A 26,947-nucleotide genomic window follows, 5' to 3' on the forward strand; every position below is an offset into this window, starting at 1 on the left:
TCTTGTTTTGTTAGGATTGTGTTTCAAGACTGAAAATTAAATTCGGTACGTCATTTGCAGGATTGGATATGTAGTATATAAACATTTATATATATGGAATGATTTATATAACTTTTCATAAATAATCGTAATTAATTACAAGTAATTTTACTTTTATGATGACAACCCTCCCTCGTAAAAAGTTAAATTTATCTTGAACCGCGATTGAGTTAATTTAGTCCCACAATTCTAGTGTTAAACACTAAAGATCCAACTTGATCGTTTAGAGCCTTTATTTCCAATTTGTTGTATAATTCTTACATACTTCAATTTTCAATTGTTAGAATGTCAACCACGTTTTATTATCTTACTTAGAGTGCACACACATCTCACAATGACTACGTGGGAGAGTGCTTTAAACAAGAAAAGAACATGCGATTGTGATAGATAAATAGAACAAGAAAGCATAGAAAAGAGAGAGAGAGAGAGAGAGAGAGAGAGAGAGAGAGAAAGAGAGAAAGAATGCGTCTTGAAATCGGCTCGTCTTAAGTCGCGGCAGCTGGTCGATTCCTTCGTTTTATTTTGCATGACGAGCATCGAGGACCACGTTGGTTCTGTCAGCTTCTCTCGTAACCGCTTCATTATGCGCCACTTTATAAATGCGTTCCGCTGGCTAACTGTACGCACGAGATATCCACGCAAAGGTAGTAACCTATCTATCGTTGATAGGATTTTGCAAGTTTCTCTTTAGCCTCATCGATCGAGGGACTGCCTCTGCGTTTAAACACGATGACGACTTCTAATGAAACTTCTTCCTTAGCTGACGTTAAATTACGTAGCACATATGGTATTATGATATTCTATTCACGAGCATATTACGCTTAGCAACAAGAAAGTACTTCTTAGTGAAAAGACTATTCTTCGGCAATGCAATGTTTTAAACGCTTTGAATTTCTGATTGGTTGCAGGAGGAAATCGGCGAGATATTCGACTCAGCTCCATCAACTCCACTCCGCATCGTAGAAGAGACAAAGCATCCAACTCAACCGGAAAAGTTATCGAGCTACGCGGATAATTCGTTTATCTCGAAATACTTACCTACTACGAAATCGCACGGTTTCGTGAAAAGACAAAATTCGTTGACGAGAGGTGGCGAAGATATCGGTGAGTGGTCTAACAGTATCCTCGCAGAGTTCAACAGCATAATCGCCAACGAGATCAACGAGCTTACCAAAGAGAAGATAAGGAGAGAAGCCACGCGCAGCAACGATGACATCAGAATACAATACAAAGAGTTGCTGAACGAATTTGGAATATCCGATAGCGAGTGTTCCGATCGAGAGTTTAACGGTGAACATGGTTTTCTTCGAGATGAGAAAAATCTTCGAGATCGCAGGAACGGAAAACTGTTCGTTGACGATGATCGTCGTTGCCTGCTGAACTCCGATTACGATGAGCCCCACGATCGACTGATTCCTGAGGGAAGGAAAAGCGGCAGCTTGCCGGAGAATCTACAGGTTATCATCGGTAAACATCGATTTTATACTACAGAAACTCTAAGCTCCGACTACGACGAACCCAGCAACTGTTTGCCGATAAACTCGATCAGAAACCAGATTGATCGGATTACTTCTAGTCTACCGTCGAAATTGGAACGCGAGTGTGTCTCGAAAGATGCACAATCGAATCCTTGCCATGCACCAAAGAGAGTAGGATTAAGTTCGAAAACCAATGAAGACGTGCTTCAAGCTGGATCATTCAGAAACACCGAGGAAGATCCTGAAGAAACGAACGCGAAATTACCGCCACGACAACGATCCGAGAGAAAAACGAGCCTTCCTATCAATTTAACTAATCAAAAACGTCGAAAGGCAATGCGACTACAAAGACTCCGACGAGGCTCGGATGATCAAGAGATCATGGATCCCGAATACGACGACGTATTTCCGAACGACGAGACGGGCAGATCTAGATCGTTGGACAATCGTGTTCCGAAATCGGCACCTGTGACACCGACGGAAGAGAAGAAGCCACCGTTTTCGAAATTGTTGAGAAAACGACACACTCCGGTATTTCACGAGAGCTCTGACGATGTTATTCTGGTCAGCGTGTCTTCGTTACCGGATCAAGATATGTCGCGTTTGCGAAACGACAGGTTCCACGAGACGAAAAATAGCAAGGCGAACTCGAAAGAAACGTTGTCTCGAAAAAAGAGAGCGATATCGCCGTTAACTCTACGTTCCGATGTCACCGCAAAAAGGCTGTCGGAATCGGATAGAGACATCAGGCAGATTAGCCCAGTGGACTTGAAGAAATTCTCATTGACACGAACGTGGGGCAACGATGTTGCAGTGAATTGTGACTTGTCTGAGAACAATGACGTCAATGGAAATTGCGGGATCGAGAACGGAACCATCGGCAAGCTGGAGCACGCTGACGTGAAAAGGATCATAGAGGAACAAAACGCGAAAACGGGATCCGTAAGTTTCATATTGATTTCTACCGCTAATTATATTTCACCAAGTTGAAATTATGAATTAATTATGTATTGACTCATTTGCATCATAATATGTACAACATCTATTTTGACAAGCTTTTATAAATTTAGAGAATTATATTGTAATTAAAAGATTTAAATATACCACATATAATTATTAATATATACAATAAATAAATAAATTAGTCAAATATTTAAAAAAATGTTTATCATATATATATTTTTTTAAATCAAATATTTGAATAACTATATACTGAAATAATTATTTAATAAAAATTAAATATTTAAATATAATTATTAATTTAGTATACAGCATTTATGCAATTATTAAAAAAAAATTCTTTAATAATAACATTAAAGTAAAATTCTTTGCTACATCATAACCATTTTAAAAAAATCTAGCACCCGTGTGAAGCTGACCCCCCAATATTAAAAAATCGATTTTTTTTTCTTGCATTCGTTTGCTCATCGTTTGCTCACGAATGCTTAGTTGGAATTTTCGTTTGCTCACCCTTAGTTCAAAAGATATACGAAAATTCATGAATGAACCTACTGTTCTTACTTACACCTACACTATGATTATATTAGCTCTTTACTTAAATTTCTACCAACGACTAATTTATTTTTTGTTGTTTAATATTTATTTTAGCTGCCTATTTCCCTGCAGTCTTTATTGTCAAGAATACGAAATGGCTCGGGTTCTTGTTGCCCGAATAGTCCGCCGATGGATACTCTCACTTGTTCCGACATGGCAACTCAAACTTCGCCAGCGATTTCGAGAAGCTCTAGTTTCACCTGGGTTAGCGATTGCGACTCTCCTCCAGGTAATTTTCATCATCCCACGTTGCTTACATGACTTATTTAATATACATTCATGAAGGTAATTAACACCCGGAAAGTTTATTTCCGTTTTGGTTCTCCGTAATTCAGTAAACGACTATATTACAAGAGCTCCATTTATCGATTTATTTACGTGTAAATTAATTCCCTTGACCTTTCGAGTTGGTTAAAATTACATCTATTTTGATTATATATAATGTTTCTTTAATAATACTCAAGAATTTTATCTTCCTCATCGATTTTGATGAAATCGGTTTTGAGGGAAAATTTATGTTTTTAAAGGAGAGAATTTGTTTTTGAAGCAGAAAATTTGTATTTATGAATTAGAAGATTTGTGTAATTTATAAATAGAAAATATTTATTCTAGCTTTACTTACATATTCGTATGTCATCGATGAGACAGATTTCTTAAACTGAATAGTTTAACAACTTTAACAATTAATATCTCGATCCAGGCAAAATGACACTTTTTTGCCAGATTTATTTATTTGATGCAAAAACATGTCGAATGAGCTTAACTTCATTAAATGAGGAAGATATTAAAATTTTTTTAGAGTTTTATCGTTTTTTTTAGACGATATAAAACAGTATCTTGTCCTTAATTCCTTACTGGATCTAAATGTATAGATCAATTATATACAAGATAAATTATATGCAAGAATTTTATAACAGTTACAAAGCTGCTTTTTTTTTGCTGAACACAGATATTTTATACTAGTTTATTTTCGATTTCTTCTGACAAAGAAAAATTTTTGTTTAATAAAAAATTAACAGATGTTATAATTTTATTTTACTTTACAAATATATTAAAAATTATTGTATTTTTATAAAAGTTTTGTAATTTAATTATCAATGAATATTCTTTACGAAATACTAATACATTTTATAAATTTAATTATTCTATAAAACAATTACAAAACATTGTCATAATGTAATGTAAATATATACACAAATATTTCAATGAATAATATATATTTTCTTATTTATTATATAAATGTTTAGTTTGTTAAATTATGTTTTTTTTCTTGTATCGTAGCCGAGTCCCAATTGGATTCACAATCATTACAAGATGAGAGCACTTTAGATCCAGTTTCTCCCCAAGACACCGTAGACGATGATAATAGATCCTCGTCATCGTCCCAAGATATCCTACAGAGCATGGATGAGATTTCTTCCGGAAGTTTATCGCCGGATACCACCGATAGAGCATCTCCGCTTGAAAGCGGAATTGGAACAGCGAGTCCACCTAGGAGCACAGACCGTCGATTGACTAAACGTAAGTTAAAATAATTTTATTACATTTTTATAAATGTCATAAATCCGATTATTATCAGCGCGTTAGATTGTCGATCTCGTTAACCATCTTTTTCCAAATTTCACCGATTTCGGAACACTTTACATTTTCGTAACATTTGTATTCGCCATATTGGATCAGCCATTTTAATTTTCCAAATTTTGCACGCGGATTCATGATCAGCGTCCTCATAAACCCCTGAATATCAAATTTCATTGAAATCGAAGGATTCTATCAACAAAAAGAGGTTTCAGGGCATCGTAACACGCCAATTTTAAGATAGGATCAATCAAATTTGTATTTTATAATCGCGTATATATCAGATGATGGCACGCTTACTGCTTTTAAAGGACTTTTTTTTTATCAGTCATATAATAAACTTTAAATTACGTTGTTAAACTATGTAAAAACTGATAATTGTTACAATCTTGACGCATCCGTTATTTTTTACGTAGCGTCAACACCGAATAAATGTCATCGCAAAGAGACATGGGAGCGAATTCGGCGACGGCCATCGAAACTAAACTCACGAAACGATAAAAATTCGCAAGACGTGTGGGTCAAACGCGAGAGCGTGCATACGCAAACGAAACAAATCGACGATCAGTACTCGCAGGACGCGGTGGACAGCAGTAGCGGTCTCGATGACTCGTTGCCGAGGATCAGGACGGCCAGGCCTACGAATTTACCGCTATGTGAGTCATGTCGGCATATCTCCGAGTGTTCCTCCTACACGTAACGTCAAACTGTCGTTTTTATGTCTTCTTATTATGTGCGGTGCAATAATGCGCATAAGCGTAATAAATATACGAATCATTTATTTAGAAAACTCGCTTTAAGAGACCAGTTTCAAAGATTTTACTACTTAGATGATATATTCCGCGTTAGTTTATTTCTGCATGTTATAAATTCTAATCTAGCTGTTCGACTATTCTTCTGCGACAGGCTTGTCCACCACTGCGAGCAGTTCCTTAAGCTCGGGCGAGCTGCTCGAAACGCCGCCCCGAGCGCCGTCCTCTCCGTCCGCGGCAAGTCTTCAGCTGAAGCCGGAACCTCTGACTGTAGAAATGGGCGGGAAGAGCAGCAGCGCGCCGTTGTTAGAGAACAATGACGCCAAGAACGCCAACAGGAAGGTGCCGGTGAGCTCCTCTTTGTGTTTAACTTTGAGTAAATAGTATGGTGGAAAGTTGGTTGAAATATTACATGCTTCTTCTAAAGAAGAAAAATTGAAATATGTAATAGATATTTTCCACATTTACCAGGAAATTCTTGTATTTTATCAATACTTCGTATTATCTTATCAAGACTTTATACATATTTACACGATTCTTTTTTTCTTTTGGATATCCGATAATATCCGATAATTCAAGAAATTTTCTTTAATCAAGAGTATTAAGATAAAAGTTAGCCATAGAAATTCTCTAATTATTTGACAGAAGCTAGTGAAGTTCGGTTTAATAGTGTATAGGTCGGAACATAAATTCGTAGCGCTATAAACTTTAGAATTCAAGTAGTTGTAACATCGTTAACAAGATTTAAATTTATAAATGGGTTTTAAAGCTTAACATTTCTACTTTTGAAAGGTCACTATGTCTTTTGAATTTCTGCGAGTTTAGTCATTTTTATACGTATAGAGAACTACGAACTGGACAAGATAGGGAATTTTCTTTTTTGTCACGTGCCAAAAAAAAAAACGCGAGATATTCGACTTTCTAACGTGAAAGCTTAAAGTTTCCCTTACAAAATCGTGTTTTAAAAATGTTCCTCTGATTTCTCACTATTAAGTTATCGAGTTGATTAAATAAAAAGAAGAGGGTTTTGACCTTGATTGCTTATAAAATGAAAATCATCATACCGAAATTCAAAAATCAGATTCTTAAAGCTGAAACGTTGCTTCATCAACGTTTTATATAATTGCTAAAGTTTTCTGAAAATATGTAGACACGATGCAAATGAAGTATCGTAACGAACGTTCCAACCCAATATATATTCTTCTATCTTATTATTACTTAATAACAATTAAGCGTGAACTTACGTAAGCGCTCATCGGTTGACGTCAAATCGCTGGTTTGGATCGCCCTTAGTATCGATAGCTAACTCGAGTATGACGCGCAGAGCAAGAGCAAGAGGCCAGGCGCTTACATCGGGTATCGTCCTAGACGACGACGGCGGGCATTAATCGCGCGGCAGCGAAGCGTGTACGGTGCTATCGGTATCGAGATTACCCGACGCAGTATCACAGATATACGCTCCCTCGTCTTCGCGAGGTTGCGTTCGACGATCTGCTGTTCACGGATAGCTATTAGTCTCTGCCCACATGGTTCGCGTACGTCGTTCGACACGTTAGCCAGCTTACCGCGTATCTTGTATCCCTTGCCTGCGGTTCGTGTGGGCCACGATAAGTGTCGTAAGAATGACACTTCGTTGCGGCGACGAGCCTCGGATACTTTTCGCTGACGGGAATACTCACCTGTTTCACGATAGATGGGAATTCCATGCAAACGAACAAGAATCACTCTACCGTGGGAACTGCTCGAGTCATTCTGCTACGGATGCACCTTTAGACGTATGCACCATCGATCCTTCATGATTAATTGCTCTAAGAAATAATTAATCTTTGCGATTTGTATAGATAATTACGTTCAAAGAGATTATTGACAAGTTCTAGTATAGGAAACCGAAACGCGAATTACATAACGAGGAATATTCGAATACAGTATTGTTGAATTGATATTTTTAAAGAATTTAATTTTAATCTAATTTCTTGCGACAAAGTTTATACGATATTTAAATTTTCAGATTTGTGAGATACGTTATAGAAACGGAGTAGGTTTAAAATAAATTTAAGAGTAGATTTAAAATTTATTATAATTTTTTTTTTTTAAATTGTAATTTTAATGTTAATTTAGTTATTATATTTTGAAGTCTAGCAGCGCCAAGTTTTTTGTGCTGCTTCGTCTTTAATTTTTTGAGATTGAATTCTATTGAAAATGTAAAATTATAAAAAATATATATTTCGAGAAAATATATATTCTTTTCGTAATTAGCGCAATTAAAAAATTTTTCATTTCATTTTTTTTGTTGAAATATATCCATATGTACTACAGAGATGTAATTTATAATATTATAAAATAATTTATGTAACGGCTTTTTTTTATGAGAGAATGACGCACTTGGCGTCTTTTTTCTTTTTTTTTTTTAATTTTGATGAGATAAAATATACAAACTTTTTCGATGGTATAGTTTATATTTTACAGAAGGAAATTTTTGTGTTGAATTTATAATTTACGCCTAATTATTTCATTCTATATCTTTTATAAAGGTTTTGTGAATATTTTACGTCAATAGTAACAAGAAAATTTATTTCAGCGCTATTTGCCCTGTTAAAAGAGCGCGGCAATTAACCGTTATTTGCAATTAAATTTAAAAGCCATACTGAACGGTCGAGCTAAATAGGTCGCGTTTATTGTTTTCTCGATCAGTATTCCCCAACATTCTTCTTTAGCATTATTCTCTTTAGTATCATCCTCTTTAGTATCACGTCGCTACGTGCACACGAAATATCCAACAAACGTAGAGATCGCCGTTCGTTCGTTTCATGTACGAAAATCGTGCAAGGTCAGTCTTTGACAGTAAAAGCGAAGCTTCGCATGGATGCACTTGGAGTCGAGGGAGTCGATACTTTATTTACGTTACATATTTTCGGTGCAACTGACGACGATGCTTTGATTGCTCAAGTCCCGCTGCATTTTGTATTCCGTGTTGCGAGCGCGGTCACAACTTCGACCTTTGACGCGCCCGAAATGTATTTCGCCGCCGCGATGCCCACGTTTATCTCCGCAGTTTTCGTAGGACGGTGGCCGCGTATGCAAATTATCAATGAAGTGTCAGTACACGGGGAGATTCGCGCTCGAGTGAACATGTTGCCTCGGTAAACACCCATTGCACGAGAGCGCGCGCGGAAGTCGCGCGTGAACTCCCAGTACCGGATTGCCTATGTTGAGCGATCAAAGCTAATAGGGCAACCAGCCGTGGTGGCGTATTAATCGGTTGGTATCCCTTGGACCTCGAATAGCCACACCGTGTGGTCTATTACGTACGCGTGCACGAAGGCCACGCCATGGAAAACTCGTGGCTTTCGTCAGGTCAGCTGTTTTAAACGCACGGCTCTCTCTCTCTCTCTCTCTCTCTCTTTCTGTCTCAGAAAAATCGCAAATGACATACAATCGTTCCTTTTGAAATCAGTATCTTCTGTAACGAATCGAACATCCTGCAAACAATCTACAACGTGTGACACGTGTGCAATGAAAATTTTAATTGGTCATTAATTTGGTTTCATGAACGATAGAAATCTATCTGTGAGGAAAACAGTTCTGAATACATTACATACATTTATTGTAATACCTGAAGTGCACATTTTAATACGCTGTGCATTTAATCTCATAGTTACAAAAAGAAATCATTATTTTAAATGTGGAAAATTTTAATATCTGCTTTTATTCGTACAAATATTGAAGAATAATTTAACTTTTCTTCCATGAAAAATCCATGAAAAATAATCGTACTTATTTTATTGCGGTAATACATGCAGAAACATTGTAGAATGAAATAGAAAGGGAAAGAGAAAGAGAAATATTTATTTTCGAAATTGCCAAGATTGCAGTGACTCAATTGCTTTGTGCGCGTTTCTGTTGTAAAATATGCTTCTCGGAATGCACGGTTTAAAAAAGATACGTTTGTTTGAGAATTTCGGTAAAATTTTTTGCAAAAGATATTGCATTTTTTTCTGTTATATTATTTTGTTTTGTATTTCGTAGCCGTTGCCGATAGATGAAATGATTCGACAAAGTAAATGGGATCCCGAGAAGCAATATAACTTTTGTGTGAGAATTTCATGGAATCTGGTTTAAAGTTCAATAAGTTGTGAAAAAGATAGCCACGCCTATTCAGTTTCGCTTGAAGAATATTGGACGACTAGTCTACGATTGTTAAAGATGGCATCGATAGAGCCAGAGATATTCATGATTTTATGATCGCATAACAGGCCAACACCCTTTTTTTCAAAGTCGACTCATGTTGTGACTCATGTTGTGTTTTAATAACTAAGCTTTGAGTAATGACAGAATGATTAATACAAGAAACATCTTTCAGAAATCATCAATGTTATATAAATCCGCAGGTCTCAAGTTAACAATATATCAATTTATAATTTCGCACTTAACAACATAAATGCGATATAACACATGTTGTATGTAACAATTACATTGTTGAGTAAGAAATTCTAACATTGCCTAATGTCACTACTAATTTGTGTTTTGCGGGAATTAATACTGTAACTTAATTAATTGTTTGACTATCACGTTATTATTAGCTTCTTTGATTTAATTTTACACTTACAGTGATTCTGTGAGTTGAGGGAAACGATTAATTTTACGATGCTCTTTTCGGGACGAAAACGTGGAGCATCGCGTGTCGTGTATTCCAAGGTTAATTACTTCTTATTTTTTCGCGAATATTGGAAGGATATCGATCGATGGCGCATCCACTCAGTGGAGCACGGTGTAGATAAGGTCACGGTTGTTCGTCCGTTATTTTCGAGGTCGACCAGCTCAATAACTGCAAGTGGGTCACGATTCAATGTCGCGTCGATTATTAGGTATCTCTTGTTATGGAAATAAGACGAAGTTAGGATCCCCTAACAATGAAGGATCTCGTCTTCTGTGTCACCGACTAGTATCAAATAATTAACTCTGCGCTAGATTCGACGAAGTTAAATATCGATTTTTCCCATTATTACAATAAGAATTGCATTATCTAGTTACGCGGTTAAATTAAACTTTCTAATCTGTGCATTGTAATTTGAAATATATTCCAAATAAACATACATATATCGACACTTCTTTGTGCGCTTGTTTCACGCCGAGGACTTTACAAATTTACTAACTGATCGTTAAGCGGAAGAATTAATTTGTTTTGAACGATGCTTTTACCGCGACAGTTTGAAATACGCTGTCGCTGCAGTGCACCACATTGCAGTAAACGCGTTCGTGCTAAAAGCGCTCTTTGCTACGGGAGCAAACACGAGAGCCTCGTTATTTCTTATACTAATGATATATTCTCCGTTGCTTTCAGAGCTTGCAGCAGCAACCGCGCTCGCAGTCGGAACGACAACTATCAGGTACGTTTTCTGTTTAATAGAGTAACTATTTTAATTATACACACACACACACACACACGAGTCGGTGAACTTGAAGTCATTTAAACCGTGTAACAAAAACGCGGCAAAATTTTAAATTTTAATGGACACTCGTTAGCATGAGCGTATCCAAGATTGTTTTTAGAGGGGAAATTATCAATTCTATTATTATAAGCAACAATTTTTTGATTAATAAAATGCTTTTTTTTTTATTATTTTAGAACTTATAAAATGTCTCTTTCTTGTTTCTGATTTTGAATTAATTATTATAATATTAGGGATTAAATATTAGGTTTTGTCAATTATATCTTTTAATCATAAAAAATGGGGAGAGGTCGAACTCCCCTTCCTGAATGCTCTCATGCTGGTTGGCCTTTTCGAGAAAACGGTGATTCGATTTCAAGACGATATTGACGTTTACTCGATTACGTGCGCAATTACACTCTTGGTAGAAGAATTGTATGATTCTCCCTCTCGCGAAGCGGGAGAAGAGCCTTCAATTCGTATAATATAATTTCTCACATATTGCGATACTGCACAACTGAAATATGAGCTGCAACGCGATGACATTTATACTTGGGGCTTGAAAGAAGATAACTGCGTATGAAATGAGAGCAAGTTAACTTTTCGGAATGTTGAAAAATGTTTAAGTTACACAAATATAAGACTTACATATAATAACTGAATTCTAAACGGAATGTCTCCAACCAAACTTCTAAGTTGGAAATTAAGGACTTATAATTTATTATACGCTTTACAGAATTTATATATTCAATTTGTGCAAGAAAAACTTTACCGTTCAAAGCGAACGACGGTTATCCTGACACTGTAGTTATTCGGATACCGCATATACATAAATCACAGTGGCGGGGCTGGCAGCTCTCCGGCCCGCGTCTGATTACATTTGAACGGTGGTTGACAGCTTACGACGCCAATCTGCCATTAATTTGCGCTCCTCGCGTGGGTTGCAAACGAGCCCCACACGGGTTATAATGAATATTGACATCTTTGATCGCGCGGACGCAACGATCGCGATCGATACCGATCTTCTCGAACAATATCGGCCGGGCGTCCGATAACGAATTTAATGCGTAATTAATTTCACGGGAGTGCAACGCGATCGAATGCAATTTGCGGTGGCACGCTGGAAACGGCGGAATTTTCGCCCTCCAATTGCGGTTATATAGTAATGCAGTGTCTGAAGGTTCATTACGGTACACGGTATCTCCGGTTGTACTTAACGCACATGCTATTACGTAGCTTGCAATTAATTGAAGACACTCGGGGGTGTCGTGACCCGAGTAATTTTCACGTAATGTTCGAACCACTCCGAGATTTATCTGATTATGCTATTTGGGTGGAAATTACATGCTCTGTATGACATTATATTTATACAAACGAGATACTGCAATTCTTTTAATTGATTTATCTCGTTAAGTAAGATATATGGAATTTATCAAAATTCTTATTTTTATAATTACGTATATTATAGATTAATATTTTTAATATATTTACATGATTTTGAACTAAAAGTTTTTTTGGTAGGTACAGATCTGAAAATAATTTTGTTGGATTTTTAAAATAATTATGTAGAATACTCAAGCATAATGGGCCATGCTGGAAAAAGTTCTGATATTCTAGCTTCAGCGTCCTACATAAATGTTTTCGATGGTTAATCATATCTTAAAATTGGCGTGTTACGCTTTTTTGAAGCCTCTTTTCGTTGAGGCTGTTGGAATTCTCTGATTTTGATGTGATTTCGTATTCGAGGATTTTCGGGGTCGATTATTTCGAATCTGTACTCAAAAATTGAAAATTCGAAATAGTGGATAATATGGCTAACGTAAAATTAACGGAAATCCTAAAGATTGTTCGATTTTGGTGAAATTAGGTATATTGATTAAACGAATAACATAAAATTAACGGAAATCCTAAAGATTGTTCGATTTTGGTGAAATTAGGTATATTGATTAAACGATGAGTAAAATATCGGATTCTGGATATTCTTAGAGCAAATAATTCTAGAAACATTTTGAGATCAAAATGATCCCGTCAATTAATTGCTTTAATGTACTTTACTCTTGTACGCGACCCAGCACAGCCACACTGTAGGTCGAATTTTTCGACGTAAACGATGAGTAAAATATCGGATTCTGGATATTCTTAGAGCAAATATTTCTAGAAACATTTTGAGACCAAAATGGTCCCTGCAATTGATTGCTTTAATGTACTTTACTCTTGTTCGCGACCCAGCACAGCCACACTGTGGGTCGAATTTTTCGACGTAAACGATGAGCAAAATATCGGATTCTGGATATTCTTGGAGCAAATAATTCTAGAAACATTTTGAGATCAAAATGATCCCGTCAATTAATTGCTTTAATGTACTTTACTCTTGTACGCGAACCAGCACAACTACACTGTGGGTCGAATTTTTCGACATAAACGATTGAATAAAAAAATAAACTAAATATTGTTTATCAAAATGGTAGAATTAATGTGGCGATCGAAAACAATAATGAAATTCTAAAGGTTTTCAAATTTCAGGGAAATTTTGTATTAGTAGGAATTAGAGGAGTTGTTGATTTCAAAACAAGTTTCAAAGAAACATAATTCATAATATTTAAAAAGAGCACAATGGACCATCGCGCGCGTAGCGCGCGCAAGGAATGTGCTAGTAAAATGATAAATTTTCAGATTTGTATGTGGCTAAATTTTTAAATACTCTACTGAGGAAAAAAAATTAAAATATTCACAAGAAAATATTTACAGCTCCAATTGAATTTAACTTGATATTTTTTTTATATTTATCATAAAAAATTGACTATGATGACGATATACGTATACATACGTTTCTGTAAAGATGTAAATGTCATTAATTGTAAAAATAAGCATTCTCTCTTTTTTGCTAGGAATATAATTTTATTTTGTCCTATATTTAAATAAAAATTGATTTCAGTAAAGTAAACATTATAAATTACAAATAAATTTTTAAGTATACCTTTTTCACACAATCTCTCAGTATAACAAAATCGTTTTTTTATTAAATGGTTATATGTACATATACAGAAATTGTAACTGCAAGATATATGTAGATGAAATGTATACACATGTGATGTAAAAAGGAAAGAAGGAAGTTTAATTAACTTCTTCGTAGCGGTATAAAAATTATGATAGATATCGAGAGATTCACCTCATCTTCTGTCGCGTTCTACATGAAAGTTTCTCGATCGCTTCCTATCTGAAGCACATGCTGTTGCATTGTGTCGCGGAATCGATCGCGAAAGTTTAATTAATTATCGACGTGAACTAATTGCTTTCTCGCGGCGCGATCTCTTGATGCGATGTGATTATGACTTCCGGTATAGGCACGCCCACAAATAGAATGCATCTATGGATGCGCCAGCGATGCACTTTCCTTCTTGCCCGCGGCGATCTAATCGGCAACGTGCTAATCGAATAAATCTTACGATAGAAATATACTAGATGAAAAGAAGCGACTTCGTGATGGTTAGCTACAGAGTGGAAAATCAGTAATACCTCCGCCGCCTTGAACTAGAAAATTACCTGTATGGCGTCGTACAGAGAGAGAGAGAGGGGGAATCTATTTATTATCTGGTTTAAAAATAAAAATTCACACCATATTTTTTCCGACGGTCACTGAGGAGCTATCGATTTTTCTTAATCAGATGCTTATATTATACATACAATAATTTGGAACTTTATTATAAAACCGTCAAAGGTCAAGTATTAGGATTTTTTAAACTATAATTATTTTTTTACTTGTTCAAAGATAAATAAGTGAATAGGGCCATTAATATTGTACATATGAACATATTAAAGCTTTTCTATTAATCAACTTTTTAATTATAAGGTTTTGAAATTTTGTAATACGATAGTTTCTCTCTTTAATTTTTAGCCTTATAATATAGCTTTTTCGCTTCCTATTATTTTAATATCGCGTGCGCCATAATTTAAAGAAAGAACAATTTATTTGCATTGCAAGGAATGATTCTTAAGGAATTCCGACGGCTGTGCTCTGTGCTAAAATTAATTATTTAGGAACAACTCTTGCGCGAATATGGATTGCATTAGTGCTATGCAGATTCAGCAATGGAAATGTAATAATAAATAGAACAATTCTACGAGCAGATGAACACAGGCATACGTTTATTGCTTCTCTATCGACGATTTAAATTAATATCCGCTTGCGCGCGTTCGCGCTTACCGTTCTCACTATTTTTTCACGAGACGGTGTGTTGAACAAACCGGAAAGAACCGTACTTAGTTTGCACGACAGAAAGTGATTGGCATAAAATAATTAGAAGCAATAAATTATTTCTTCTTCTTCATCTTGTTAGAAATTTATAGCCGATGACACCACGACGATTCATGATTGGGGTTAACGATCGAGTTTCCCGTTAATGCAAAAATCTTGTCTCACACATTTAGATACAGAAATTACAGTTCCTGATATTTCCATAAAATATTTATATTTTTTCATGTATTATAAATCTAGTAGCATGAAATGGAATTTTATAATATGAGAAAATTAAGTCTGAAATTTTAAATATTAATATATATATATACATATATATATATATATAATTATAAAATGCTGTTTGCAGGAATTTCATAACGTTAAAATGACGTCAATAAACGTTTATATGTTAAAATGATGTTATGTCTTTTTTTACACGAATATTTGGGACATTTCTACAATTCGATATTTAGTTATATTCAAAATCACATTGTTAAAAATTTATAATAATGTCAAAAGTCTAATTTAAGTCACCATTGCTTCTACTCGACATATCGTTATTTTATATTAAAATAAAGTATAAAATAACGATATAATGAATAGGAGCAGTAGTGACTTAAATTTGATTTAAATTGACACTATAGATTTACTAGTGCATACTATTAATATATTAAGTATGTGTTTACTCTTTTTTTAATTGCTTTTATTTACATATAAATATTTTCCTTCTATTTTTTTCGGCTAAATTATTTAATTGTCGACAATAGCGTTTGGCATTAACAATTTTACCTGATTTGACAAGCTTTTAATAGAACATTTTTCATGTCTCATCAGATGCGCAAAACCTTTACGTCAAAATTATTGTCTTAAAAATACCGAAATCAGTATTCTTTTATGTATTATAATGGAGGGACAATAAAGCCAAGAGCGGAGCAATTTGATTTATAATACATGCTTTAGCAACGTTTTTCTTTGCTGGAATTTGAAGTGAATGTAATATCAAATATTAATGTCAATTATAAAGCTTTTCACCGCTCATCGTGTGCACTGTTATTTTGTAAGATTGTATGCATTATTAAATTATAAAATATATTGTTTGAGATAATTCGATATTAGTCTTACAAATATATGAAAAAAATCGATAAATTATTTGAATTTAAAATAATTGTATCAAAACATTAAGAAAAGAGATTAACACTTCTATATACCACTATATTATTATGGCTTTTAAAACAGCAGTAACATTAATTTAATAGTATCTACTGGATTTTATTCTAATTTTATCGTAACAGCCTTTGGTTTGCTTTACATTGTCTATAGAAAGTTACTAGCGCGATACGTGATACGCGTGAATAGGAAGAATGGAAACAAATGACAGTTCGAAAAGCTCATTACAGCAATGTCAGATTAATCCTTGCCAAGCAAACTGGAGCAGCATTCTACAACCTTAGAATGCTATTAAGAACGGATCAATATTCGAAACGTTATAAAAAAAAAACTTATCGAGACACACAAAAATATGATTTAACGAAACTTTCTTGATATCGCAAACTGTTACGTGGTTCTTCGAGTTTCGAATATTTCTTTTTTCCATATAAATTTCATATAAGTATATAACATCTGCGTATTTGATGCGTGGAACTATCTGCGGGGTGAATCATGAGAAAATAAATATCGGTTATCTAAGCGGTAGTCCAATATATTGCGGATCCAAGCGGATCCTTCTCTCAATAATCTAGATACCGTTAAAGTGCACCGAGAGCACACGTAATTTTCGGCAATCGATCCTGCGGTTTGGGAATTAATCAGATTGACTGTGTGTTCGTCGATAGTAGAGGCATTATTACGCCAAATCACATTGTAACGCGGATGATTCGATCAGATCAGCGGAGAAAAGCGCGGGACGCTTGCGCCGCGGCGCCGCCGCCGCCACCGTCGTCGTCGTCACCGGTGGCTTTCGTTCCGTTCCCTGGTGGAAGTCGTCGCCAGTCGTCGCTATCACGGGCACCGCGGCGTTGGGTCGCACTTTACGAGGCGGCCTTCCACGCGACTCGCGCGCGCATCTCGCGCTGTCACACGACTCATTTCGAGCCGTGTCATTGCGCGTACGCTTCATTAATTGACCACCGAGAAACTTTGAAATAATTGCGTGTGGCCGGTCGCGTCTCTAAGGATCCCTTCGATCGAATAATTTAAACGATTATAGGAGAATTTTGAGGGTTATTCAGCTTTCCGGAATATGCAGCAGGACTAAGCCATTCTAGATTAATTTTATTGAAATGTATGTACGTTCTCTGTTTTATGAGTTTTATAAAGATTCTGTATAATAATAAATATGATAAAGTGTGTGAAAAATAATTACACGCGAAGTGTTAGATCACATTACTTCGCTAATTTATCTTGTAAAATGAAAATCTTTAAATCCTTCATATGCTCATACATCATTATCGAAAATCTTTTGGCTCTTAATATAGACTCCATCTATTCCAGAAGTAAAAAGTGAGAAAAGGGTTAAGAACAGAACGATATTTTGCAGCAGCGCTGCTTCTTGGAAAAGTGTTTTATAATTTTCGGACACCGGCCCGTCAAACTCGCACGCGCGCGCGCTTTCTTGCAGCGTTTGGTATCCGTCATCCATCAGCACGTTTGACGTAACACATTAGTAACCTGCAGAGATGTTTAAAAACATTTACAATTGTCAGCAACCAAGTTTTTTTTTGTTTTTAATTCAGTAGCATAATCTTTTTGCAACGATCAAAAGCCGATAAAATAATATTACAGTTTTCGAAAATAATGGTTTTATTTCTCACATTAGATGATTATAGTTAATACGGTTATAGTTCTTTTTATTATCAAATTTAATTACTGAGCCATTTTTTAAAAGTAAAACTTTAGGTCAAAAGAAATGCGTGAAAGAATTTTAATGAATTATTATAATTGAATTTTTTAAATCAATATCGCGTGTTGAAAGTTCGGTATTTTTGACAATATAATTAAAAAATTAATTTTTATTAATATAAATTTTTGGGGGGGGGAATTCAATAATAGAAAATATTTTTATTAATAATTACATTTATTTAATAATAATGAGTAAATTGTTATTGAAATATAATTAAAAAATAATTTTTTATCGAAATAAATCTCTGGGAAATAAATAATAAATTTTTTTTTATTACATTTGTTTTAAATACATTTTATTTTATAAAGGAACATTATATATGATTTTCCGCTGTTAAATTCCAGATTGGAGACAATGCAACAAAAATTTTGTTCTACAAAATTTGAAAAGCCTGAAGAATTTAATGAGATAGAGATCGTTGAGCTTGCATTCGAATTATCTATGACTGTTAAATATTTGATGGATAACTGTTGGGAACAGCCAGAAAACTTCTTTATATTGTAGTATTCCGTTTGCGCGATTAGTTTTCTGTATCGTCTACATTCCTGTCAAGACTTACACATCTGGTAGCACTTCTGCGCCGTTTAATTACAGAAACGTGAGATTCGGTGTAGCAGGCCTCCCTCGGGCTCCATTAAACGCTCCGAAAAGTAAGTTGGCTCACGAGACAGTGCGTGGCCGTCGTAACTTACGCGTTCATACTATTTTCACTCGATGAAAGTTCTGGCACTAAAAATACGTAAAGCCCGCGGCGGTCCTCGCGTGAAATGTCTATTGAAGCGTGACAGCAATATTATTGACAGGCGGAATCCGCGAAATTCACTGCTGTCGTTACTCGGTCACGCTCCATTTGCGCGCATTCGCCATTTTGTCGCAATTATTCGCGACGACAAGCACTGTCGCTTTCGTCGTGCGTTTCGACAAAATTTCCACAATTTTGCGAGACGAGGCATGACGCATGACTGCGATAACGCGATAAGAATACAATCTATTATTATATAATTTATTATTTAAATGTATTAATATTTCAACGCATAATAAATTTTTTGAGAGATTATAAATATATCTGCGCAGATGGAAAACTGCGTTACAGATGGTACGGCAAAAGAGGATAAAAAAGTTTTTTGTTAATCGAAATTTAAACAAGTAGAGCATTAATTTTTTTTATCTTTTGCCGTATCATCAAATATAATCTCTTCTATATCTGCATAGATAGCCCTCGCACAAAAAATTTACTTTCCCTTTATGTAACTCGCGTTAGTCGTGTATAAATTGTCTGATATGTCGATTTTATTATTGACTGCGCCATAAAAGATCGGTAAACGCACGTTAATAATGACTATAATGTCTATCTTGATTAGTTATTAGATGGCACCTGTCTAAGTCACTTTCATCGCTTTTAACGCAGCAAATAAACCTAAATGTTCCATACGTAAAAGCTTTCGATCGATTTTATCTCATTGATCTTTGGTGGATTGAAGTTTATTCAAGACGACGGGCCGTTTCACGTTGGTCAATGGTTAAATGATGTTTCGTAACAATACCGAATTAAGATCGATGCCCGATCGTACAAGGAGATAGCTTCCTTATTGTTCGCCCGGGAAGTATTTAATCTTGCCATTAAGCAAGCTTGGTTCGCTCAAACAACGACTGGAGAAAGGCGTCGGTTTCCCTCCCATGTCGCTAGCCATTGTTGACCCTCGTTGACAAACCGTCGAGTGAAAAGACACTGCAGCTTATCTAATAGCAGTTTATTTAGCGATCGGCGGGATAAGTGACTCGACGCGTGCAAATTTTGCAGCGACTAGGATCGCAGGTTAGTTGACAACCAGCCGGAACGGCTAAACTCATACGAGCACGAAATATTATGCTGTATATGTTTTTTTAGATCTATATGTCGCTAATTATTGACTTTAGCATCGAAATATGACTGATTTTGAGGAAGTTGCGATTATTATACATTATTCACAAAATCTTTTCAAAATCTTTTCAAAATCTCAAAATACAAGGAATATTTAGACTTAATATATAAATTAATTTTATTATTTAAAATTATTTTAATATTTATAATTAATTAATAATTAATTCATAATTTTTAAAAAATGTGAATTTTGAAGTTTAGAGAAAAAATTAATTAATTAAATAATGATTTTTGTCTCTAAATTGTTATCCTAAATTTTTTTAAAACTTGTAAAATGATCATTTTCTTATAATATAATTATTCTGGTACTTTACTTTGTAGTTTTCTGTGGTTTAATAATCTCAGTTCTTGCAACTCTGACTAGTTGATGCTGCGAATCGCGAAAGGTCACGCTATAAGCTTCCCATTTATTTTTAAATATTCTCTGAAGATGCTTATAAATTGCGGATAAGGTATTCCGATAACGCGATAAAGCTATCTGAACAATGCGAAAATTCCAAAAACCACAGGATGATAAAATATTTTCTGTAAATTTATTTCATGGTTTCTAAATATTTTTATTCTCTAGGAAAATTTCTCTTGAGAATCCTTAGAAAATATAAAATTTACCTTCTCTGTATGTGTGAAATGTAGTATGTTCGATGATTCAGCGACATAACTGTAAATAATTCGCATAACAACATGTTGACGTAATCATATGATTCAGTAGAAGATATGCGGCGATCTGTGTGGAGTGCACCAGATGACGGACAGTTCTCAGATGCACCCGACGTATCTCACGAAATCCAACGCGGACGAGACTGTTTGACGTGATCGGAAGATGTTCGCGAGACCGTCGCAACCTGTTACTATGAGGTGTCGTCACTGTAAAGTGCCACAAATCGCTCGTTAAGCATCGTGATTACCGCTTTCCTTCGACAATGTACACTCCACCGTGAGGCTTGCGCAATAAATCTCTCCATCGTACGCCTGAGAGATGCTGAGTAACCTTGAAGAGAAGCATCTTTGTGCGAGCATATGCTCGCACGCGTAGCTGCATTTTCACCTATTCACGGTTTCGCGGCTTTCTCTGCAACCGGGACCTGTAAACCGATTTTTTTTCGCAAACGCGGAAGGTACTGATGGCCGAACTTATAAGCGGGATGCTGATTAATTTGCGTATGCTGTGAGGTTTAAAGAAATATATCGATCGCGTAGTTATCGAACAGGAAAGCAACGCGGGAAATCTCGTTAGCGAAACTCGGAATTTGATTTTACGCGCAGATAACTCGATCTTTTTTCCCCAACTGCAAATGTTTGAAGATGAAAAAAAAAATTAAAGGTGCAAACGGAAGATTGCAGCAAAGAATCGAGAGATAAATAATTTTAAATAATTGACAGAAGGAAAAGAAATAAAGCGCGAATTGGAAATTTGAATCAGGTTAGCAAGGCTAAAGAGAGGCTGGTGAAGTGTGAAGTTTTAGCAGGCAGGGATAATATCTTTTGCTTGGGATTAATGGAAAGTCTGGAATTAATGACTTAGGTCTTTCAGAAGGAATATTACCAAACAAGGAGGTAAAAGGAAAGTTTGAAAAACTTCTGAGTACCCTTGAACAATCTTATCTTGCTTGAAGCTTAAGTTTCACCAGTTTCCATAGAAATTTGCCTCTGTACGTCAAATTAAGATTAAAGATGTGCGTGTAAAATTTAATGAACATAGTTGTTATCGCGTCAGTTGTCGCATGACGCAGACTTCTCTCTGGTTAAAGTCCGAGTATCCTAATTATTGCAAAGTTGGAATTTCAAAAATTAGGATTTACGGTGTTGACGATGACGAAAGTTTTGAAAATAACTTCCTCATTTATGGTAATGCATTTCTCCATCACAAAGACTCGTATCGCTTTCTTTGCTTTTATAATGCTAACTGAAAGTTATCGATCATTAGACGATCGGGAAAAAGAGACTTTTACTGCGACATAATTTGTTTTTATTCATCGAAATGGCCGATTCTTGCTTTGAGTAATGTGCTTTCACGTGTCTCTTAGGATGCAGTATCTCATTTTAAGTACCTACGTGTTTATTGAATTGGAATATAAATTAAGAAATATTACTATTGAACGCATTGGAATAGCAATGTGATTATTATCGTTCAGTAACATATTTTTATTAGTACTAAAATTATTAGCAGAAATTATACATTTTTATATTTATTTGAGTTTAGAATTTAATTTAAGGTTTAATAATCACGTTTTTTTTTACCAAGATTAAAAAAGATGCTCCAATTGATCATATGATCAACTATTCTGTGATTGGCTAGAGTAGATCCCTCTTGTTTAGAGTCATATCATTAATTCGTGCCTCTCTCTCCTAGGCTGTCTAGTTGCGATTGCTTTTCAGTCGTATTTCCTTTTCTTTTAATTATGCTTCTAAATAATTTTAAATTTATATTTGTCAACTTTGGTTGAAATTAATTACTTTCTATTTAAATTTTTCATCTTATTGTCTTCCTGTATTATATATCAGAATTTTACTCCCACATATTCTGTCGACAAATAAGATAAGATCAATACATGTCGGAAGTTAATGTCTGGCAATACTTGTCCATATTCATCTTCTCTTATCGATTCACGTGTCAAGGAGAAAAAGATATTTTAAGCTTCAACTCTCAATATTCTATTGGATTCTTCAACTGCTTCGTTTGCGAGTCATTTATAATGGATATCTGCTGCATGTTCTTTTATGATGACATTTTTGTCATTCGATCTTTTTAACATATATTTGTGTTGTATGATAAAAATATTTGCTCCGTTATCTTTTAATTATGATATGATAAATGAAATAGTGATATGATTTTTATATTTTATTTTTGAATATTTGTTATGAGATGTTCAATGCAATTATTTAATACAATTGATTAATATAGCCATGCGAACATTTTTTAGAAATTAATTTAAAATCCTGTAAACTTTTCTCCTATAATTGTTTCTATAGTTTTAAATATAAATATCATTTAGAAAGAAGAAATATTCTAAAAATGGAATGTGGGATTGTTAAAGCAAAACATGACATTTCGGATGAAGAAATATTTGTATCGATAATTTTGCAGTTTCGATGCAACGCAAAGTATGTTTGAAGTGTGAACGTCTTCGTATGAAGCTTTAATGTTTATCAAGAATAGCGTGAAGATTATACTGGTAGAAGAGAATTTAATTAAATGGCAGAGATCAATCGACAGCCGGCAGCTATCGAGCTCAGCTGGTCTCTATCTCTCTCAACAAAATATAGAATCGTTCGCTGGACATGTGATGGAATTTCTTCGAGATCGAGAAATGTACCGGATCATTTAATCGTTCGGTCGACGTAAGTTCTCAGAAATCGTTTCGCATTAACCGTACAAGCTTTATATTTTCTTATTTCTCTAAATGAGCGGTTGTCACGAATAAAAGTGCTTTTCGCGGAGAGAGAACAGGAATATTTCCCAGTATTCTGAACCCATCCTATGAAACGGAAATAATTAAATGGAGAGGGATATATTAGAAATGTCGATAACGATTGAAACGACTTTAAAGCAATGGCTACCATTAAATTGATAATGTAACTAAAGTAAATTTATTTGATTGTGAAAAATATTTCTCTGTCGAGAATCAAAAAAGGATGCTCTTGTTAGCCTACAAAGGAATGAATCGTAAGAAAAAAGTTTTGTGTTATGAATACTTAATTTTTATTTTAAGTTAAATTCGCTTATCATTTTGTTGACTTCCCGGAAGGGATTTATACCGACGCGACGCCGCGATGCAAACAGTGCGGTGTGACAAATAGTCGTTTTCCGAACACATGCAGTTGATGGCAACAAGTGGCATAGTAAAACAACGAAGTTGCTCTCGATTTTGCCATCCTTTTACCGTATGAAAATATACAGTCTTTCTAAAGTTTGTGATCTTTGAAAAGGTATATTATCTTAAATCAAAGTATCTTAAGATATACATAAAATATCATATTTTGACACTGTTTACCTCAGTAAATAAAGATATTAAATGAAGTAAAGTTATTTAAATATTCAAGTATTTTAACCGAAAGAGATTATTTTTCACATGGAAATATTAAACGGGATTTCAATAATGACGTGGTACGTCTTACAAGAAGAAGAAACATGTTACACGGTTTCAATTCGAATGAATTGTTCGTTGAGTTGCGATTTAACGCAACATATGCGTGAAACGGAAACGGGATTTAGTTTTTAAATGCTAGGCATGTCGAGTGAGGATTGCCGATCCAGCAGTACAACGAGTTCCGGTAACATCGATCAGACCAGAAAGACCAGCGGTAGAAGAATGTCGCACTTTAAGGAGTACAAGTTCTTCCGCAGTTTCAGCGCGAAAGTCGAGAACTGGCCGATGCGCAAGGCGGAAACGCTATGGCGACGAATGCGCGAGCGGAAAATTGCAGGTAAGAGTTTCGTTGTTAGAAAAAGGCAGTTCCTAAAATTATAAAGTGGCTAAGGTTAAAACATATTGGAGATACAAATTATTACGCAAATGAAAGAACAAATTTATCTGAGTGTTAAATAACTTGATAAAGATAAGTTTAATCATTTTCAATTATTACGAGTATGTGCAACAATTTTGTATTACTCTGTTCGAAAATACTTCTTACGATATCAAATTATTCTATGTATTCTTGTATTATATTTCTTTGGAGCGATATATATATGTTCTTCAATAATTCTATTTAATTTTGCTGTATAAACTAATATTTATCAATGTATAGTTCATCGTGATGTAAAGAACAAACAATTCTCTGTTGTCGCAAATGTGAAAATACGATCTAGTCGAGCGTGTTAACTCGACTAATTTTCAAGTTAATCTAATTATCAGTTCTAATAGGTAGACGTGTGTCACTTTAAAAGTCACATTAAGCAGTTTCAATAAGATTTATTTTCATCAGATGATAATATAATTCTAGGAAATCTATTAGTATGATATGTACCGGATCGGTTTTATTTCAATCATTCATTTATTTGCAATATCACACGACTTTTGTTTTGTATAAACTCGTTTCTATTTTCGGAGTTTCGGTTCACTGGATATTTTTGAAGAAATAAAATGTCACATGAGAACATTTCATTTCCGCTTCCAATATTCATGTTGTTTACTACGACAATCAATGATATATATTTTTAACTACCGCTGAGGTTTTTATACGCGAAATATATATTATTTATTGAATATTATCCGCAAGTTGACATATCGGTTAGCCGTTATCTCGTTCATAATAATTTTGCAACCATCAAAAACATTTTGCACGCGGTCTCAGATGCCACCTGCTTCAAAGTAATTGAGTATCGTTCCGGCAAGTCATAAAGACAGCTCATGTTTTCTTTCCGATTTCTGAGAACGATCTTGTGAAAATTTCGTTTACCGCTGAAACAACAGCTGGTGAAAAGCAACATCTCAGAGTGACCGGCTGAAACATGCTCGTACGCGAAGAGATGTCTTTACGCGTCGTAAAACTAACGTTATGAACGGCATGACGTATGTCATGAAAGACACCACAAGATATACGATATATAAACGGATTTATATATAATAAAAAGAGAATCTCTCTCTCTCTCTCTCTCTCACACACACACACTCTCACACACACACACACACAATATATATATATATATATATATAATATTGCAATCGTGTAATAAATAAAGGTATATAAAATTAATAATAGAGTTAAATCGCCTTTTGGTCTCGAAATTTTTTTGTACAAAAAAAACATAAGGTATAGAAGCGCGAGAAAAAAAAATATATATATATAATATAGGCTTAATTTTTCTTAATATGTAGATACATTATGTATGCAATATTCTATACTTAAAGATATAACTTGACAGTACAATTGGAAAGGGAATGATTTTACATGAAAAAATAATATTACTTTATGTCGAAAAACGATGTGAAAAGATGTTATTTTATGTCTGTATATCAATCTTGTATATTACGACTAAATAGTTTATTTACCAAAAACACTCTAATAGTTAATTAATCTATTCTTGTATTCTTCTCACATAAGTTAATTTTATTTTAATTTTCTATAAACTATCCATTTTCATTTATTTTGACAACTTAATTTTATATTATTTCAAACAAAGGATATTTGATTTAATATCCACTTGATTTAATATCCATGTAATAACTTCATTGTTATAACATGCAATAATATAACATGAGAGTCTAATAACTCATCGTATATATTTGCGGAATCAGTTCTACAGTTTTATATATACAACGTTTTAACATCAGAGAATAAACCTTTTGTTTATTTACAATTAACTAAATATGCTCTTCATTGACTTTTAATTCAAATATGGAAATTAAACTATGTTATACTACTACAATATCCAACTTTGTTTTGAATTTCATTTAATGTGCTTCTTGATACAAGATTTACGTAATGATTAGAAACATACAGATATAAAAAAGTTTAAAATTAATCGTTTTAAACATTCTTAATTTATTGTGAAATAACTTAATCTTTTTCTGTGAGAATAATTGGGTCAGTTTAAGTCGAATATTCCGGCGTAGCGGTCGGGTGGGATTGCACATACCAGATTTAATTATTCTTTGACAATGTTAAATGCTTCGCTGGGTTTTCGCGATAGAAGGTATATTTCAACAAAAGCATCGACTGCCTCTCGTTTAATTGAAAACTATCGACTGACCGCGTATGGCATATTCTCATATCAATCAAATTAGTAAATGAGGAAAGAATTGCATATTTCATGACAGTTTCATGATTTTATTATCGTAAAATTTCGAACAACATATGCAGTCGATGAGAGGATAATTACTACGATTTATTATTCTAGTAAAACAAATCGGTGTATTAAATACTTCTTTATTGACTTGTTCGGTCGCCAATGAGATTTCGTTGTGGCGAACAGTGAAAGGCAAGGTATTTTATGCGCAATTATCGCGCACGATAAATCGTGGATTTCAATCGACCCAGAAAGTATCTCGTGGGGTTGCGATAATTACAGGTTGTCGCGATGAAATGTGTGCCCCTACAAAACAATGGAACTCTTTCGTAA

At 34.6% G+C, this 26,947-nt stretch overlaps 1 protein-coding gene across 1 annotated transcript in view; it reads left to right on the forward strand.

Annotated features, from left to right (window-relative positions):
- The window catches only part of cv-c (RhoGTPase activating protein), a 206,906-nt gene that overhangs the window by 54,938 nt on the left and 125,021 nt on the right, over positions 1-26,947 (forward strand). The window contains exons 2-7 of the mRNA XM_018545992.1: positions 948-2,459; positions 3,126-3,300; positions 4,353-4,592; positions 5,066-5,305; positions 5,556-5,749; positions 10,743-10,788. Of these exons, the coding sequence (XP_018401494.1) occupies positions 948-2,459; positions 3,126-3,300; positions 4,353-4,592; positions 5,066-5,305; positions 5,556-5,749; positions 10,743-10,788 (2,407 nt within the window). The remainder of the gene's footprint in view (positions 1-947; positions 2,460-3,125; positions 3,301-4,352; positions 4,593-5,065; positions 5,306-5,555; positions 5,750-10,742; positions 10,789-26,947) is intronic.

Source organism: Cyphomyrmex costatus, unplaced genomic scaffold, assembly GCF_001594065.2.
Source record: "Cyphomyrmex costatus isolate MS0001 unplaced genomic scaffold, Ccosl1.0 scaffold51, whole genome shotgun sequence".
NCBI lineage: Eukaryota > Metazoa > Arthropoda > Insecta > Hymenoptera > Formicidae > Cyphomyrmex > Cyphomyrmex costatus.